Raw genomic sequence first — 19,532 nt, forward strand, 5'->3', positions numbered from 1 at the left:
ACTTGGAAAACATTTCACATTCGGTTTAGTGTTGCACAGATAGATTTTATTTATTTTTCTTAAACATGCCGTGTCAAAGACATCTTGAGTGATTTATGACTGCTGGCATGAAACTTGCCCACGTGATGAGATTGACTTCCTGTAGTCACCAGAAGATCGATTTGTTTGTTTTAATTCTTTTAGTAGTTAAATACTTTGCTTTGTAATTGTTGAATTAGTTTCCAGTTTCTATGCTTTAGACCCATCCTGTGTTCAATTAAGGCTGCAAGATGCCAATACTCAAATGTTTAACTTACGACAACAAAGTCTGAAAATGTTTATTTTATGTTCCACCTTGCACAGTTTGCTGCTTATCGTCCTCTTCTCACAGAAGACAGATCTGCTTTCGCTCTCAATCCTTCTCCCTCTGCTCATACTGCAGCCCTGTTCCAGCTCACTGTTGCCCACGCAGTGCTGCGCCATTTTGGAAATCTGCAGCTCTCTTATAATGGCAATAATCAGGGGTTTTCTCTCTGTAGTTTATCCAGTTACATTTGCTTTAAGGATTTGGACTAAAAAGCATCCTAAATTGGCTATTAGAAGTAAATAAGGAGTAACGCATTACCTTAGTATTGTCAGTATAATAGAGCTGAGCATGACAGACATGGTGAACTGAGGCAGTTTTTTCTCTTGGAAAACAAGCAATTATCTGTATTTCGGTGTGTGTCTCCTGCTGCTTTGCCTCTTTTCTGAGGAGTTATGCAACATTTTGCAGCATATTAGTGGATTTAGATTTAGATTCTAAAGTGTAAAGTTCTTGTATGTCAACATATTTGCTTGTACATATTAGATTGCTCTATACAATGTGTTTTTTTTTTTTTTTAAACGATTCAGTATATTTATTTTTTGAATTGGTTGTGTACAAGTGGAACTAACATTTTTTGTTTATGGGATCAAGCTGTTTTTTTTTTAACCCAGAATTATTTTCTCTTCATTATCATGCTTTATCACTTCCTCATCCTTTTTTCTGCACATTTAACATCCCTGTAAAGAACAAAAAAACAACAACCGCCATTCTGTTTCATTCTTTCTCTTTCTGCAGCGCATCAGCCGCCAGCCACCATGTTAATTACACCAGTTCCCTTTCTCTGTTGTTCACCACTCTGGTATTTCTGTCACCGTGACTGCTGTGCCTGCTTTTGCTACATCGCAGCTATTTGCTTAGGTCTACAGCGGCTGTTGAAATGGGGAGGGGGCGTGCACTTCTGTCCAATTCATAACAAATGGTTGTTTAGCGTCATCTGATTGGCACAGATTATAGGGTTCATAGTGGTGGTGCGGAGGCAGCTTTCGAAGATGATCAGGTGGCTGTCTGAGTAAAACCCTCTGCTATTTGTCTATACTATTTTAATGACACTTTTTGTTATGAATGGATTGGGAGGAAAAGGGGCAGGGAGGGTCAAAGTTTTTGCATAAAGCCAAGTAACTTCTTTTGTAACGGGCATAAAAGTTTTATATTTAATATTCTTGCTCTTAGAAGCCATAATTCATTATCATAGTGTGAGAGTTTCATCATGAATCATCTATATTTTAGACTAGAATCCTGGATAATAATACATTCTTATAAAAAGTTTGAAAAGTTGAAATGCCATGTAATTTTCTTGGTGACTTATAAAATAGTTTTAACCCAAAGTTTCTTCTAAGCTGTGTTGTAAGAGGTGAAAAGTTACATTCAGCTCAAAAGAGGAGATGATGTGCAAAAATGAGATAAGATTTTAACATTTTCAAGAAATCTTAAAATCCCCCTTTTTCACAATTCGAATTAAAAAATGTACAAATCAAAACTGTGTGTTTCGTAGCCTGGCTATTGGCTATGATTCAAATCTTGCTTTACATCTCAATATTGACTTTCTCCCATTGACTTGGATTTCCCTGGAAGAATTTCAACCAGGCCAATCATCGAACAGAAGAAGTTGTGAGCGATGACATAAATTTTCTGCACTATTTTACAGTTGTAGTCTGCCTGTAGTTTTAGCAGTGGCGAATGACGGAAGTTTTTTAATTGTTTCAAACAAAATGTAAACAAGTTGGCACCAGAACCTCTGCTGGTTTATTTAGGACTCTTTTTAGTTGATGAAATGGATCTGAAACTAGTTTGGAAGTTTCTAATGTAACTAATTGAAAAAATTACACGTTTTGATGTAATATTGTTAGCTGTAGGTTGAAGCAGCTCTTTATTTCTGTTATTTCATCATTTTAAAAATATGTAGGAAAAAAAAAGCTGAATTGTAATTATTAGATATCTAGCCTCCTTTAATAGTTTCTTTTTTGTTTTAACCATTCTGCTTACTGTGTGGTTAAGGCATGAGGAGATGTGCAAATAAAAAAATCCTTAGTTTAGAATAAGTCTTGGATTACATCAGCAGACCTAGACAAATTAAAACTGATCTAGTAGATTTTTCTTTGGGGATGTGCGTTGTGACTAAAAACTTCAGATCATATAACACCCGATAAGTACAGGCTCACACATTGTTATGTTGGAGGAGGCATTCTGTTGCCACAATGAGACCAAAGCAGATTGTGACTCAGTTTACTAATTGGTATGTAGCTGAGCCATACTGTAAATTACCTTTGTGGAAAATAAGAGTATAAAAAGCCCTAATGCAACCAGAAATCATATTGAAAAGATTGCTGTACATGACTGAAAAAATACCTTTACAAGCAGATAAATGATTTAATGTCAGAAACAAATGCAAAAATAACTCACTGTTAACTAGAGAACTAGAAAACTAATCAACATATCATAAAATACTTCATGCTGTGATCATTCACTGAACTCAAATATTTGGCTATTTTGTTGTATTTTTGTAAGTTATTAGGGGCATCCTCATTTTCACAACTCAGAAATGATAATGCAGCAATAATTACGAGGTGACAAAGTTACATCACTGATTTTGGCATATAAAATACAAGCCTGGGGGGCGGGGAATCAATGTACCTATCCTCCAACCATGCTTTCCTCTCCCTTCTCAAAATTTCTCTGCTTACATAAATAATTGATCAGCTTGTCAAAGAAGCAATTGGTTGTCTAGATCTCATGTAGCCTAGATTCTTCTGTCTGAGCAATCTGATACTTGGAGCACAATGTTTAGCGTTTTAAGTTTGTTTAGATATCATTTGACAGTACCTTAACATGAACTGTGAGATCCACATAAAACAGACGAACATAGTTGTATTCGGTTGGGCTCCAGAGTATTTTGTTTGCTTACTGCAGTTCTAAAACTCCTAGTTACACTTTAAAATTCACAGTGCTTTTCATATCCTCAGTTTTCTTTGTTTATATTATGAACTAAACTGCAGATAGATTAAAAGAAGATGAGCAGCTGCCTGTCTATCACAGCAAATTTCACACAGATAAAGTGTTGGTGGTAGTGTGGTTTTAGTTTTATCCATCTACACGACAAACCTCAGTTGTGTGGGAGCTGGAGCAAAATTTACACTGCTTCACTTTGGTGTCACCAAATATATTTCAGTCATATATATATATATATATATATTTCAGGATGAATGGTACTAAAATATTCAGCTAACACTCCAATCAGTTCTTCGCGGTATGCATATTGTGTAGTGATATTGCAGTAAGAGATATTATGCAGCTTTGGTGTGATCCGTTCAGCCTCGGTTTTCTGAAGTTGGTACAAAAATTGATATTCACTTTATTTGTCACACATTTTTCTTTAAAACCTTGTTTAGGTGTAAATAAACTGATTGTGTACATCAGTGCATCGTAGAGCTACAATAGCAGATTGAGATAGAATTTAGTGCGCCTCCTGTTCAACTCATTCCCTCAGTAATTTGGTAAAATGTTCCGAAACTGGTCCAAAATAACTAGCTGTAGTCCGGCTGTCTCTTGTTACAGTTTCCCTTTGAATTGCTTCTGATACAGTTTGTGGAATATTTACCAACTTTGACTTATATTCCTGTTGTAACAACTTTCATATAAAAAAAATGTATGGCACATTTACTGATTTTGAAAAAAAAAAAAAATTTACACTTTATACAAAAAAAAAAAAAAAGAGAGAAAATAAAATCAGCAACCAAGTTATTTCATATGTAGAAAAACCTCTGCATGGATCTCTACCAGTAAGAATTTGATATAAATGCTGAAGTTGAAATGTTTTTTTGTTTTTGTTTTTTACCTCTGTTATGCTAACTGTTTGGATTTTAGGGATAAAAATGCATAAATATACACATTTGTTTTTCTTTTTCTTCGGACAAGAATAAAAAAACCTTCAAACAAAGGTGCACCACTTTTTAAATCATTTATGCAAGTTTTTTTTAATACCTCTAAAACTAACGCGTGTATGTCAATATTTATAAAATAAGAGTAGGCCTTGATGCACCACAAGCAACAATAAAAGCAATTCAATTGTAAACTGGGTTTTGAAAAATGACTCGCAAATGGAAATGAGATGTTGCATATTTGTGAGTCAGAGCTTCAAAAACATCTGTTGACTAATGAGACGGTTAAAAGCTGCTGCTGAAATGGAGGTGTGATGCGAACTGGACATATGGACTGATGGCTCTGGTGCAAAGCACATCCTGCCCCTAACCACTACAAGCTGCTGTTTAAAATATGCAAAGAGAAAGCTTGATGCAATAATAATAAATGTTTTATAAGTTATATAAAGCAGTTTTGTGAGTTTAAATTTACTACCTTTCAAAGACACTGCTTGGACCTGCATACACAGGCGCACAAATGCCTCTCCTCATTTAAATCTTTGCTTTATTTCTCCTGCCACTACTTCCATAGGTTGCCTGTATTAGCAGAAATAATATAGAAAACAATATCCACATTTGAAGGAAAAAGACAGCAGCCAAATTCAGAGCTCTCAACCCCCCCTCATATCTCACTGAGGCATAACCTGGACCCCACCTCACTGTCAAAGTCTGCAGAGGGAAGGAAAAAAAAAAACAGCAAATCATGTTTTTCTTTGCACACAATTATAATTTCTTTGTGGAAGTCTTTGAGCTGAAACCACAAATTGGACAGCCTGCTGCCTGCCAATTTTCAAAGAGAATTAGATTTGAGTTTTTCTTTTATTAATTTTATTAAAATTTTATTCTTTGTTGTTTTTTTTCTTCTCTCTACGTGTTCTCCCTCATTGTGTCTTTGCTTCTTTAAGCTCTCAGATGAAAAGTTGTCTCTCTTTTAAATGAGTTTGAATTTAGAAACACAAGAACTTTTACATTTAAGCACAATAAGAATATATTACTTTTCTGCGAAATCTTACAACTGTTCTCCTTTTTTACTTAAACAGTTATGTTCTCGATGGCGTCTCGATTGGTTAAAAATCTTATTTTTATTTCAAAACTATATTTTAATATTGAGAAAAATGTTGCTGTGATCTAACAGTGACCTTTAGAGATAATGAGAAAATCATAGTTTGTCACATTTACAGCAATAGGGGAAAGTTTGGGCAAATATCTAGTGGATTTTTGCACACCATCGTATTTGTACAGCAGAAATTAAGAGGGATGATGTGTGGTACTGGTTTGTTCTTAATATAGAATTTTTTTTTCCCCCACCATAGATTTAATTTACCCAAATTAGCAGTTGCTTTAAAATATCCATTTTGATTATTTTCTTCAATGAATGTGGGGGTTTTGTAACCATTTCCATTCTGTTGGGCAGCAAAAGTTTCACCATTAAGGTGATTTCTGATGTCTCTCTCCTGAGTATTGTTTGATAACACTGAAAGATGATTATTTAATAAAATGCCTTTTATTTGCTGCATGTGGTTGGGATGGGGGAATAAAGGTTAAAGTTTTGTTCTCTCTTCTATTTCCCTTAGATTTTGTGTAACAAAAAAGAATAAACACAATGTCTAATATCACGTGTGTTCATATTTTGTTGATAGGGCTGGTATGTACTTTTATATTACTAAACTAAGTTTGAAAGCGACTCAAACATTTGATGCTTCCTCTTCCACACTGACTCATACTTCAAATCAACTGAAACCTGAGATCCACTAATATTGCAGTCTGGGAAGGAGGACTTGGTGAGGAGCAGTAATGAGATGCAATATTTCTCATTAACTGGGCCTCTTGTGTTATTGCTGTGTGAGACGGAGAGAGAGGTATTCACTGACTGCCTGAACCATATCCTAGATTGTCCTTGTTTTGTTTTTCTAAGCGAATAGTGGTTTTAACACCTTTTTGGAAAGAGGCTTGCCTCTACAGTCAAAATCAGACACATTTTGACAGTAGTACTTCCTGTATCCTCAAAGAGTTAGTTGCTTGGCAAGGTCAGAAAATATTTTTTTTTGAAATTGTGAAAGCCATTGAGACATAACGTAACACGTTTTGTCAGCATTGATACAGACATGATGTGACTTGACTTGACTCACCGGTCCGTGTGGTAATGTCTGACTGGAGAAACAGGTGTATAATTGTCAGAGATTTAGCAACAAAAACAAACACCATCGATTTTCAGTTTTAGTTTTGAACTTTTCTTTTAATTCAGAGGGCTCTAGTCCTGTCATTTTATGCTTTGCTCTGTGATTAGAAGGTGGAGATCTTTGTTAAGCACAGGTTATGGAGAACCATCCATTTTGAGCACAATACACACTGATTAAGCCACAAAGACTTCGTTTTGGTGTCTTCTGTCTGGAAATTTAAAGAGAATACCTCGAGGTAATAGGTAATGCCAGGGCTTCAGTCCTGAGCTTCTCATGTCTATGTATATTTGTATATGCAAGTATGTATGTCTGTGTATGCATTCTGATCACCTTGTGCTCTATTTTATGCCTCTTCTTTTCAAAAGCGTTTGTGACCGGTCCTTTTCAGCTCTCGACTGCAGCCTCTGTCAGTCAGTCTGTAATTTTCAGGTGTGCATGACTCACTGTGCACTGGAGCAGATTTATAGTCACTCTGTGGTGGGCACTGGCACACCTGTTCTTCTTGACAGCAAACGTTACAGCAAGGGTGATTAAAAAAGTTATTTGCTAATATGTGACTTTAATTTGAATCACAATGTTGACTCAAACATTAGAGACAACTCTGATTACTGGTTCAGGGGTAAAAGTTTCCATGAATACTTGAGGCATCAGATGGTATTATTTAATAGAATTGGGTTATGTAAAACTGAATCTTGTCAGAGGGGTTAACAGGGTTGGAAATTGAAGAAATTATTTAATACATTAAAGCTTTTAGGCTTTATTACTGGTGACACTGTCAGTTATATGGACACAATGGTGGGCACACTTCTTTTAATATGCTAATAGTGGAGGTAATATTTTGTTTAGGTCTTAAGCATTTTTTGCTAAGTTTTCTATAACTGCACACTGTGTTATTGACACCTGGTGGACATCAGTAGGATTTAAATGTTTTACTTTAGCATTTAGCTTTAGCTTTTCAATAAATACCATGTTTGTGTAGCATTTTAGTATTAGCGGAACTAATGATTGTGATTGGTGTTGTACGATTAGTGCAGCTAACATTAGTTAGCAGTGCCCACCACTGTGTGGAAATATAGAAAACCTAATCGTCTTTGTTTTCAAACTATTTTTGTTGTTTTCTTTTGCTTTGTTTCTTTCAGACATTATTTATGAGATCATGGCTGACTAAATACTCATTCAATTCATTAGAGTAACTGTCCCAATGAAACACCGTCTCTGTGAAAGCACAGTAGTGTCATGTACCAGGCAATTGTGGCTTCATGCGACCCTTTGGTAAACATATTATATTTGTACATTAAGAATATTGCATATAAAACTAATGATGGTTAGCAGTCTTTGTTGTTGCTTGAAATTTGTCAGGCAAATGGACAAGCTGATTTTGTGTGAATTTCACTTGGGTGGTCATATATTGCACCTAGTTGTTCCTTCTACTCTTCCTATGTCTAATATACCACAGTAATATGTTTGAGCTATTTATTGTTTGATCAACTTTGGATATTGGGCATATGTAATGGTGCTTTTCCATTTAAAATGGCAACAAAATACTTATGGAGGCTCCAGCATCATGTCATATGGTAAAGGTTATGCAGTTTGATTCCATAGATTCCCCTTTTTACCTTTTCATTTAATGTATCATAGGGAAGCTGTTTTTGTCATCTGCAAATGCTCTCTGGGGTGTCATTGCATCACTTCTAATGTGCTGTTGCCGTTTTCTTACTGTCTTAAGCCCTATTATCTGAGAGAAGCATGGATGTTATTGTGTTGACATTTTACAGTAACAGACATCCACGAAAGCAGTTAGCTGCATTGAGCATCGATGCTGCATATTTACCTCATACATTGACCTTATTTAGGCATCGATAAAGGTTACAGAGTGTCTGTCAGTGTAATTGGCCCTCAGTGGTTGCAGGAAGGGAAGCAATGCCTGGCTCGTTGTTTCAATTCCCAGGTCTGCTTGCCTTACATATACTATACTCAACCATCCACCCACTTTGTTTTTTAACTCTTATTTTTGCCTTATTTCCTCTTTCTCTCCAGCTCTCATTAGAAGTACTAGCCAATCATTGGTGGTGGGAAAACGGAGAGGCTGCTCTGCAAGTGTTATTTGGAGCACATTATTCACGTTTTAGTTCAGAGATATCATTGGCTCTTATTAGATCTAAGCACTGAGCTGCTTCTTGACTTCTAATTCTGTGCTTTTATTGGGTGTTGTGTGGGAAAAGTGGTAAAATCACTTTTTTTTTCCTTACTCCAATCCATATTAGACTTGTGCCATGATAGTTTTTTTTCGGTTGTTTACGTTCACATCCCCAGTTATCAGTATCAAAAGACCAAAATTGAAAGTTGTGTTGAAAATTGCAGCTATAGATTAGTGCAATATATTTACTTTAAGCACACCTCTATGCAGCACATTGACCTACTTCAGTTTTGTGACAAGTGATATCAAAAATATCACTTGAATGCGTGGTGGGACAGTTGTCATCCTTGTCTGTTAGCTAAATTGGAACCTCTAAATTGCCCTTTGGAAGATATTTAAATGTGTGTGCGGTTGCTTGTCCTGTTTGTGTCTCCATTGCCCTGTGATGGGCAGGTGACATGTCCAGGATGTGCTCCAGTGAAATGGATGGATCAAAATAAACAGCAGGATACAACACTGAGCATGAGATGTTCAATTATTAAGCCAAAACATTTCAGCTGTGAGAATGTTATCTTGGGTGCATGATTTTAGGAGGAAATAAATTTACCTCACTTGGTAAAAGAGTAATGATCAGTATCAAACTGAGTGGTATTAGCCTCACATAGGTTCTTTGCATGGGTTTTTGGATTACTGTGGTTAAGCTAGCCACTCGTAGCAAGAATTTTGAGACCACAAGAGAAACTAGGACTCATTACTGCATACTTGATGGAGCCTCTGCATCCCCGTTTTGTCTTTAATGACAAGTTTTCTTTTATCTTCACATCACAAAGCAAATGATCTTGCACTCAGATACACAATAGCAGTTGTTTAAGAACTATATTATTGTTTATTGGAGTATGCATTTTTTCATAATGTTCTTATTGAAAGTGCAGCTCTACCACATTTGTTGCAAATATATTTTTGCCCAGCTTGGACCAAGGTCGTCTATTCTTGCAGTTGTGCTTTTCATAACGACCTTCAAGATTCACTGGAAATAATTTTCTTACCACCAAAGATAGTCGTTTAGTTTTGCCTAGAGTGAAAAAACTTAGCAGAGTAGAAAAGCATAATTATCTAGAAAAAGCATGAAACCTTTTTAGGATAAGAAAAATGTCTGGCTATAAGCGGCACTACAAATAGAGATGACTAATTCTAGCATGCCACCTTCTGTACACACAAAGATGTTTTGCATTTGAATTTCTCATAGTTACACTTCACAGTTTAAAGCTAGACTGGCTTACAGGTTACAAAAGAGTAAAGGAGACACTATAGAGCGATATGACAGCTCTTTATTGATTGGATTGCTCACCGTTAGTGTAAAAAAAAAAAAAAAAAGAGAGTTTAAAGTTGAATCCAGGCTTAATATCCAAGGTCTTCAGCAAAAGGCTAAAGTAATTTAGATTTTGATTTAATGTTTCTAAATGTTGGTGATTGTCATTTTTAGTTCAGTCTCTCCCTTTCATGGTTCTCCCAACTCCAGTCCTCGATGGCTACTAAAAGTTGATTACAGTTGTTGAGGACTGGAGTTGAGCACCAATGCACTTACTGGACATTACATCTATTCAGATACACCACAAATTATATATTTAAGTTCAGACTTTTCTTAAATAGCATTTCACATTGCCATAAGAATTAAAACCATGCATTTGCACCATGGGAATTGCTAGAATAAAAATCACTAAACTGTGAACCTCCTGGTGTTCGCAAGGATTAGGAGACGGACTTTGGACCAGGGGTGGGCACTCCTGGTCCTTGAGGGCTGGTGTCCTGTCTCCCAGAGACATCTAAGGTGTGTTGGACCAATGTTCCAACACACCTGAATCCGATGGCAGAATCACCTCCCAATTGCAGTCAAGTTCTCCAGAGTCCTGCTAATGACCTCATTATTTGACTCAGGTGTGTTGAAGGAGAGATGTATCTAAAAGTTGCAGGACACCGGCCCTCGAGGACCAGGAGTGCCCATCCCTGCTTTGGACACTCTTACCCTTCACTATATAATCACACCTTTACCACCTTAAGCAGCTTAGTTGTGCTCATTTACAGCTGTTTGTGGAACGTCTTGCTCTATGATTTACTGAAACATGTATGGACATGCCGTTGAAAATAAAGTTCACATATAAATACATAATTTCTTCATCCTTCCTCAGAGTTGGTTTTTAAAACTCACTGATGCAGTTAGGGTAACTTTGAGACTTCCTACTGTACAAATGTCTACACCAAAGCATGGTTTCTTCCAGTGCCACCAGTCTTTACTTGCGCCCCCACTGGGCTAAGCATTGCTTGTTTGTTTACTTAGGTTTTTTAATGTTTGCCATTTTTTTAAGACTTCATAGTTAGTGCTTAGGTATTGTTAATGTCTTCCAATAACACATAATTACCTAGTGATATTTTCAGATTTCCTGTCAACTTGAAAAAAGTTTTTTTTAAATCTAAAACTTATGGTGGGCCATTGGATGACTACCCTAGAACCCCTCCCACTGGGGTTAGCATGTTTTCTGGAGAAAAACCTGCCAAAGAGTTTAATTAAAAGATTAAATTAACATTTTAAATTGAATTACAAGCTTTACTTTTTTACTTCAACGTTGTCCAACCATTGGTCAGGGCACAACACACTGAATAACTGTGGTTTTTTTGCTTCTCTAACGTCAACTTGTGCTCTGAATGTTTGGCCAGATCAGCTGTTTATTTAACTTCACAGTTTGTACGATAACTGGAAACGGTTATCTCCTTATTTTATGTTGATGTAACCAGTCTTACCAGTCCTACCAAACAGCATTCCATCCATAGCCTTAATCCTGTTCACAGTTGGTGGGTGGAGGGCTCTGGAGTGTAACCCAGCAGTTACTGGGTGAGACGGAGATGCGGGAGGGGAAAACACCTTTAGCAGGTTCCAGGCAAGTTGTCATGGGAAAATATCCCAGAGAATCTAAAGCAAGCTGATTTTAATGGTTCAGTTACATTAAGAAGAACATCAGAAAGTTGATGTGTGAAATACCATATATTTGTATTTGGGAAACATTGTAAAGATTAAAGGTACATTTTGTACCCAACTGAAAGCATGGGCCATTTTTTCTAGAGTAATAACAACAACAACACATTAGTGATGCCACAAATGAACGCTATCAAATGTGAGCTTGATGAGTTTTCTAGTAAGGAAAGAAGTCAGTATCTCTCATCGCCTTTTCTCTTTCACATTCACATACGCAACACTGAAAAACATGGTCTTTGCAAGACCGCTTATCTCCATGGTGACTCAAAAGATTGTTCTGGAATAGAGAGGCGTTGTAATATTATGGACAAACCAGTTGAAAAAGCGGACAGTCTGGCACCCCGAAGCTGCATCAATGTCTGCGGGAAGAAAAACATGTCACATTGTTTTGACTGGCTTAATGAACTGCACACCGTTTTGCTGTGTCCATGAACATTTTCCGTATTTCATTTGCTCCTAAGGCTTTACAAATGTTCATTAGCAGTGATTTTCTAATTAATTTATGGTTTGATTTTGACATTGTGTGAAGTGGGGAAAGAGTGATGTTATTGAATGTTGAAATTTGGTGAAATAAATTAAACCTACATGCATCTTTTAAACATGTTGAGAATTTTTTTTTTTTCCACGAATGCTGAAAATACTGAACTTTTGCTATTAAACCACTTTTTTTGTAACCAGTCAGATTCCATTATGCTATTTTTTGGATTTAAAGATGTTTGATTTTGAGTTATAAATAGTTTTCCAGTATGTGACAGTGATATTAACTTAAGATTTCTCTGTTTTCTTTGTGCACAGGCTGTCTGCACCACTGTTCTGAGTCGTTACGTTCCAGTGTTTCCGTTGAGGCGGCCTGACTTCTCCTCTCGCATGAATCCAGAGCAGATGGCTTTTTAAAGACTGCAGCTGTAAAATACTGTCCACACATTAGTTTCTTCATACTGGAGGTTTTTTAAGGTAAAATAACTTGAGTAAAAAACCCCAGAATATTTCACCTTTTGAAATTTGTGCCTTGTGAACAATCATGTTACCTCTAGCAGTTCAGAGTGTTTGATATCCTGCTGTTTTTGTTGTTTTTATAAAAATTTAAAATTTCTACATTGACTTGTTTATGTTTTTCTCTTTCTTCAGAACCAGATGTGAATCTCCCTCTGCTCTTCACTTAGTGGGCATTATGTTGACCCAAATCTAACCCCCATTCATAACCCATCTTTACCTTTCCCTCCTACCTCCTCTCCCCACATCCTTCCCCATTCTTCGTCATGACTAGTCTGAAGCGCTCTCAGACGGAGCGGTCAGTTGGGGGTTCTGTGCCGGCAACCGATGAGTTCTACACCCGCCGCCTCCGACTGCCCAATGGAGGAGCACCGCCACCTCGAAGCGAGAGTGCACATATCTCCTCCGCATCAACCACTGGCACCAACCCTGGTGTCCCCAAGATGGGGGTTAGAGCTCGGGTGGCCGACTGGCCCCCAAGGAAAGATGGTGGTGGAGGCGGTGTTTGGCATATCACGGTGGAAACGGACTCGCCTAGCTCTACGAACACCACCAGCTCCTCAGGATCAGGAAGTGGAGACAGAGAACGGATCCTGGGCGGAGGAGGAGGTGGCGGAGGAGGAAGTGGAGGATTGAGCGGGAGTGGTAGTGGAGAAAGAGGAGGGGGGAATATGTCAGCTGTCACAGCCCACAGCAATCTGTCAGCGAAGTTAGGACACCTGATAAGCCCACAAGACTCATCGATGCTGCGCAACATCCAGAATACACTAAAGAACAAGATGCATAGCAAAGGAAAGGACAATCGCTTCCTGTCACCTGATGGTTACCTGGGTTCTCCTCGGAAAGGGATGAGACGGATCCGCCAGCGCAGCAACAGTGATATAACCATCAGTGAGCTGGATGGAGAAGGCAATGAGGGCTGGTCCTTCTCTGGATGGACGCCCATGCACCGTGAATACGGCAGCACTTCTTCAATAGACAAACACGGCGTGTCGGGAGAGAGCTTCTTTGACATGCTGAAGGGATACCAGTCCTCCGAGGCCCCTGATCAGAGAAGCCCAGCTCCAGAAAGACTGTCAGAACTCCTTACTGTGGCCCCCATAAAACAGGCCGCCCTGGATCTGCCCGATGGTCCAGCTCGTGGCAGTCCCGCCAGCCGACTGAAAGAGCGCGAGAAACACTTGAAGAGAAGGTCAAAGTCAGAGACGGGTGGAGAGTCTATCTTCCGGAAGCTACGCAGCGTGAAGGTGGAGGGCGACACATCGAGGGCCGGCTCAGATGCTGAAGATAGCGGGAAAGGTGATGAAAGTGGTCCACCTCCTAAGCCATGGTTGTGTCAAAAAGGCTTTGCCCATTTTGACATCCAGTCTCTACTGTTTGACCTCAATGAGGCGATCCAAAACCGTCAATGTGGCTCCAAACGCAAGAACACCACAACCGGTGCCTCAGCCGCTGCTGCTGCTTCAGCCTCTGCCACTTCCTCTCTTTCCTCCAATCAGAGTGGAACCTATGGCTCGCCTTGTGGCTCCCAGGAGGAGCTGAGCAAGGAGGGGACTGGAGGAGGACATGGTACCAACCCCGCATTGGACCCTGGGGATGATAAGAGCAATGATTTGGTTCTCAGTTGCCCTTGTTTCAGGAATGAGATTGGTGGAGAGGGGGAGAGGAACATTTCTCCTGCTAAACAGGTATGTTGAGTTCAAGAAAACATATGTATAAATAAAATTCACATTTACATATTTGTTGAAAGGGTCACCATGTCATAACAGAATGGTATGAGACAGTCTGTAAAAAAATAAAAAATAAAAATTGAGCTCTCTGCCTTTTCCCAGTGCTAACTGGCACCCACCCAGTCAGAGCCAGGAGGAGGGTTTTAGTGCTGTCAATCAATTCCTTGCTCTCTGCTCTGCTACAGCTTCTTCCTGATATTGGAGCCTGCCATGAATACTCAGGCTGGTTAGCATAGCAATTAAAATATGAATAACATTTTTTTTTTCCCCATCAGGGGGTCTTTTTGTGGGTTCTAGTGTCCCTTATATGACAGTAGGCTGACAGGAAAGGGGGAAGGAGAGAGGGGAAGACATGCGCCAAATGTTGGCTGGGTCCAGGAATCGAACCCGCGACGGCCGCGTCGAGGACTCGAGGCCTCCAAATGTAGGTTGCGCTATCCCCTACGTCACCACAGCACACCCAAAATATGAGTAACAATGATATTTCCTGGGACTGTGAGTTGCTTCTGCACAATTATCACATTGAGCAGCGCGTACACAAGCATGACTGGCAGCACTAAGACCTTCCTCCTGGATCCTAGTTTTTGACTGGGAGCTCTGGATTTCTTCTGACAGTAATAGTAGCACTGGGAGAACAGTAGCACAGATTATCTCTCATATTACACTGTCCCAACATAGTGACAGTTTTAACAAATATGTAAAGCACATATATTTTATAAAAATGACGTACTGCAGCTTTAGGATCACTTGCTTCACGTTTCTTTGTAATCTGTCTTCCAGCAGGGCAGCATTGGTAGCGGAGGGAGCTCCAGCAGTTCCTCTGGCAGTACAGAGGAAGGACCGCTGGATGCCACTCTCACAACCCATTTCACTAATGCTGGAGTGGCCGTGTTGGAGGCTGCTAAAGATGGCCCAAGTCAACATGCTGACAGGTCCAAGAGATATATTGTGGAACATGTTGACCTTGGTGCCTATTACTACAGAAAGTATTTCTATCTTAGAGGTAAGAGAATTGGACGCCTATCATTGGATTAAACGTCTTATTAATTTTTGTCATTTGATGATGCATTTTAAGGCTTTTTTACTACTTCTTGCAGCCATAAACAATGTCAGGCTTATTCTTGTACAATATTTAACAGTTTTTATGATCAAAGGTGATTGAAATAATTTAAAATGACACTTAACTGGCTTTTCAGAATAGTCCAAACAGTTGTGATCAGGGATGGGTGATTTTAAATTTTGACAACTAATCTGACAAAAGGATCAGGAAACTTTATTTTCAAAAGTTTATTAATTTGGGCATAAAATTTTTCACCTTGTTAAACAGCTTTTATTGAGATCTTCACCGTTTGTTTGCCAATCCTTAAGTACATTCAAATTTAAATGTGTATCTTGGGGTGCTGCTGTAGTGAAGGAACTACGAAGAAGGAAATGTCTGCTCTTAATTTGACAAAACTTGAACAAACTTTGACGAAATTGGGTTTTTCCAACAGATCAACGATCCATAACTTGCCAAAAGGTTTTAGAATGGATGAAGCATTAAGTCACAACTTGATTGATTCTTAAAATTAAAAATATGCAAAGTTGAAAACAATATGTCCATGATAAGGGTATATAAACTTCTTCCCGGCACAGTATGACTTTTTGGAAAATCTTTCTCATTGCATTTTCTTTGGGAAATATCCTTTTACAGGCTAATGTTTTGAAAGTAGCATATTTAACATGTAACTGTAACGTTGCTATTGTTCTAATTTTTATTGTTCTCTTAATTTCTTCAGATTTCAGCCTTTTTTTTTTCTTGTGATCCATTCATTACCACACCTATCACAAAATAGCATTATTCTCAATCTAAACCTTAGAGCACTGGAACTATCTGGGGGTGGATGAGAACTTGGGCCCAGTGGCGGTGAGTCTGAGGAGGGAGAAGCTGGAGGAACACAAGGAGCACGGCCAGCAGTATAATTACAGGGTCATCTTCAGAACGAGCGAGGTAAAACAACATCAAAATAAAAATTCCTCGTGTGTTGGATGTATAATGTGTGTTCATTGTTCATTATGCTGAAGTATGTGTTTCCATTTAAGCTTTCCATTCACCTAGATTTACCGTATTAATAGCTATGAATGTTCATGCTTTTAAATGTGTCAATACTTAGTACACTCTGTTCTGAGTGATGCTACAGAGAAGCTATTATGAGTTCAGATTGTGTAGGAGTTAACAAACAGGATCTTCACCCAGCAGGGGTTCGATGTAAAAGCTCCAGCTCACGGTTGTCAGCTCAAGATTCCTCCGCCTCTGCTGAGCCACCACCTCAAATCCGTGCAGATTTGATCTGACTTTTTTCTAATGTTTTCTTCCAGTTGAGTCTTTGTGTTCTCAATCAGCCATTTTCAGTGAGAGTCTCTTCTAAATCGCTCTAGTTTGTGCACACTAGTGCTAAAGATCCATGTGCTCATCCCCTGAGCTAAACGCCCACCCAGAATCTTTGCAAACTTCATCACTGAAGGACTGAGCTGTGCCATTTTGCACCCAAAACGTTTAAATTTAGACCAAAAGAATTCAAGCATCAAAAGTAAAGCATAGTTCTTGCATTAAAGTATAACTCGAGTAATTGGTTTGGGAGTCCCATTAGTATGACGCATAACAAAGTGGGATATTTTTCTATCTTTCAAATCTGCATCCCCTCGATCCATTATAATGGCTGTTTTTTAAAGATTGGAAAACTTTCCAGGTTTAAAAGTACATGTGAATAAATGGGGGAGTGAGTGGGATGCTCTGGTTTTGAAGACAGTTTTGTGCATTGGGGCCACTGTCCTTTACTTCTGTCCATTGCTCTTGAACTAAGAGCATTTCTCCTCTTCACTTTATATAAAACTGAGTGTGTTTACACCACCACAGGCACTACCAAAACATAAAACACAGACACTGTTAAGTGCCTGGAGACAGCTAGAGACTACCGGCTCTGTTTACTTGCTCATGATGGATTCTCAGGCCTTAAACTTTTCTACAGTCTTCCTGATTTATTTTTGGAAGTCCTTCTTTAGTCTGTCTAACCCCAAAACATAAGAGACTTCACTGTTAAAACCTACATGTTCTTTCCATTCTTCCTTTAGCTAATCCATCTCTATATTGTTCTAAATCACCAGAGTACATTTACCTGGAGTTATAAACCCATCTAAGTAAAACCTACTACTAGACTGTTTGTTTTTTTTTCTTCTACTCCCTATCGTCTCTAGCTTACCACCTTGCGCGGGTCCATCCTTGAAGATGCTGTCCCATCAACAGCGAAGCATGGTCTTGCTCGCGGTCTTCCCCTCAAAGAAGTACTGGAATATCTTATTCCTGAGCTCAATGTGCACTGCCTGCGTCTGGCACTCAACACGCCTAAGGTCACTGATCAGCTGATGAAGCTGGATGAGCAGGGGGTAAGAAGACACAATGAGCAAATTTATTCTCAGATAAGCTGGTCTGCATTCATTTTCTTGATTACATCTCTTGATTGTGTACCTTTGATTGCCACTATCAGCTTACTAAAATGGAAGGATTCTTTAGACTTCCTGTCCTAATGACAGTGTTTTAAAAACATCATTCAGACAAAATGCCCTTGGAAATATCTTTTCCAATTTATAGTGATGGAGATTAATATAAGTAGTCCAAACCTATATCCACGCCCCCACCAAAACATGCACAGGACTTAAAATCAATCAGTTTTTTTTTTCTCTAGCCCGATTTTGTTATTTTGTAGTTATATTATCTCTATTAGTTATTTTTACTTTGGTCTTTAAAAGGCAAAAATTCCACATATCTTTATATTTTGGTCCATTTAATGTAATTTTTAAATATCACGTGATTGATATTTTGATTAGTTACTCAGTACTAGAGTAGACTTTTTACCAAACACTCTTTTACTCTCCCGTGATTTCTTGGACGGCTACTTTTTACATGAGTAAAGATTTGTTGGAAGTACTGCTGCTCTCACTTGAGTGAAAACCTTTGGATACTCTTCCAAGTTGTGCACAAGGATAAATTTCTGTTTTGATTTGATCATAGTAGATAGTTTCAGCCTCAGTGACATTTAGCACACTTCACATGTTTTTGTTTCTGGTGGTAGAACAAAGAGTGACTTTCCTCCTAAACTAGTTGACATTAAGATGGCATGTAATGGATGTTTTGGAGACTCGATGACCCCAAGCTGCAACTTTGTTGCAGTTTTCAATCCGTGAACTTTGGAAATGCTTTTACCCCCTTTAATTTTTTTAAATCTGATGACAAGATAAATACGGGTCAGCGTACAGTCTAGTGGCTTTTAGTCAAGAGAAATGGGCCTCCATCTTGGATATTAATACTCATGAGAACTGGAAGTATTTGACTACTAATTAAATGTTTACAAGCTATTACTTTTAATATGTTGTAAAAATGATACTTAATGTGGATTTCTTTTTCACTCGCTGATTAAATGAATCTGGAAAAGGTTGTATTTTAAATGTGAGGTTTTTGCTACTGCTGTAAAATAAGTGTGAAGGGTGCCATGTATTCACCAACAGAACTTTGTGAGCCATCCACACACAGTGTAGTATGTGTCGCGCAAACAAATCTTGTTTTGAGTTTATGAATCGTTTCTGGTGTGGGAGATATTTTCCCCCTTTATACAGGAGATGGCTTTTATTTATTATTCCCTCCTTTTAGCTGTATCATTTTTATGACCTGCTTTGTGGAATTTACTCTGTGAAACCGTGCTTGTCATTGACAAACTTGCATCGCATTTATCTGAACCTTTTAAAAAAAGGAAAACACAAAACAAGCTTTTTGATGCTCACGATGCTCACCCTCCCTGGTGCAATCATCAGAAGTTGAAATCTCTGAAAATGTCAGCATAATTTCTTGGGGGGGAAAATATAAACCACCACCACAACAGTACAACTCAAGGTTGTTTCTGAAATGCCAACATAAGTTCTGACTGAAATGTCAACAAGGGGACTTTGACTTGACTTCTACAAGGTAATGCTTCTTCATTTGTATTCTCTGTACAGCTGAGTTTCCAGCGGAAGGTGGGGGTGATGTACTGCATGGCAGGCCAGAGCAGCGAAGAGGAAATGTACAATAACGAAGCAGCCGGTCCTGCGTTGGAGGAGTTCCTCCATTTGTTGGGTGAGCGGGTTAGGCTCAAAGGTTTCAACAAGTATCGAGCTCAGCTGGACACAAAAAG

The 19,532-nt window shown here is 38.6% G+C and overlaps 1 protein-coding gene across 3 annotated transcripts in view; it reads left to right on the forward strand.

Moving 5' to 3' along the window:
* sipa1l1 (signal-induced proliferation-associated 1 like 1) overlaps positions 1 to 19,532 on the forward strand; it is a 73,048-nt gene that overhangs the window by 26,632 nt on the left and 26,884 nt on the right. For all 3 annotated transcript variants that reach the window (XM_044105763.1, XM_044105765.1, XM_044105764.1), the window contains 6 exons: positions 12,401 to 12,559; positions 12,734 to 14,286; positions 15,109 to 15,331; positions 16,188 to 16,318; positions 17,563 to 17,751; positions 19,357 to 19,531. In XM_044105763.1, coding sequence (XP_043961698.1) covers positions 12,865 to 14,286; positions 15,109 to 15,331; positions 16,188 to 16,318; positions 17,563 to 17,751; positions 19,357 to 19,531 — 2,140 coding nt within the window. In that variant the 5' untranslated portion in view covers positions 12,401 to 12,559; positions 12,734 to 12,864. The remainder of the gene's footprint in view (positions 1 to 12,400; positions 12,560 to 12,733; positions 14,287 to 15,108; positions 15,332 to 16,187; positions 16,319 to 17,562; positions 17,752 to 19,356; position 19,532) is intronic.

The sequence above is a fragment of the Gambusia affinis genome, linkage group LG22 (genome assembly GCF_019740435.1).
Source record: "Gambusia affinis linkage group LG22, SWU_Gaff_1.0, whole genome shotgun sequence".
Lineage (NCBI taxonomy): Eukaryota > Metazoa > Chordata > Actinopteri > Cyprinodontiformes > Poeciliidae > Gambusia > Gambusia affinis.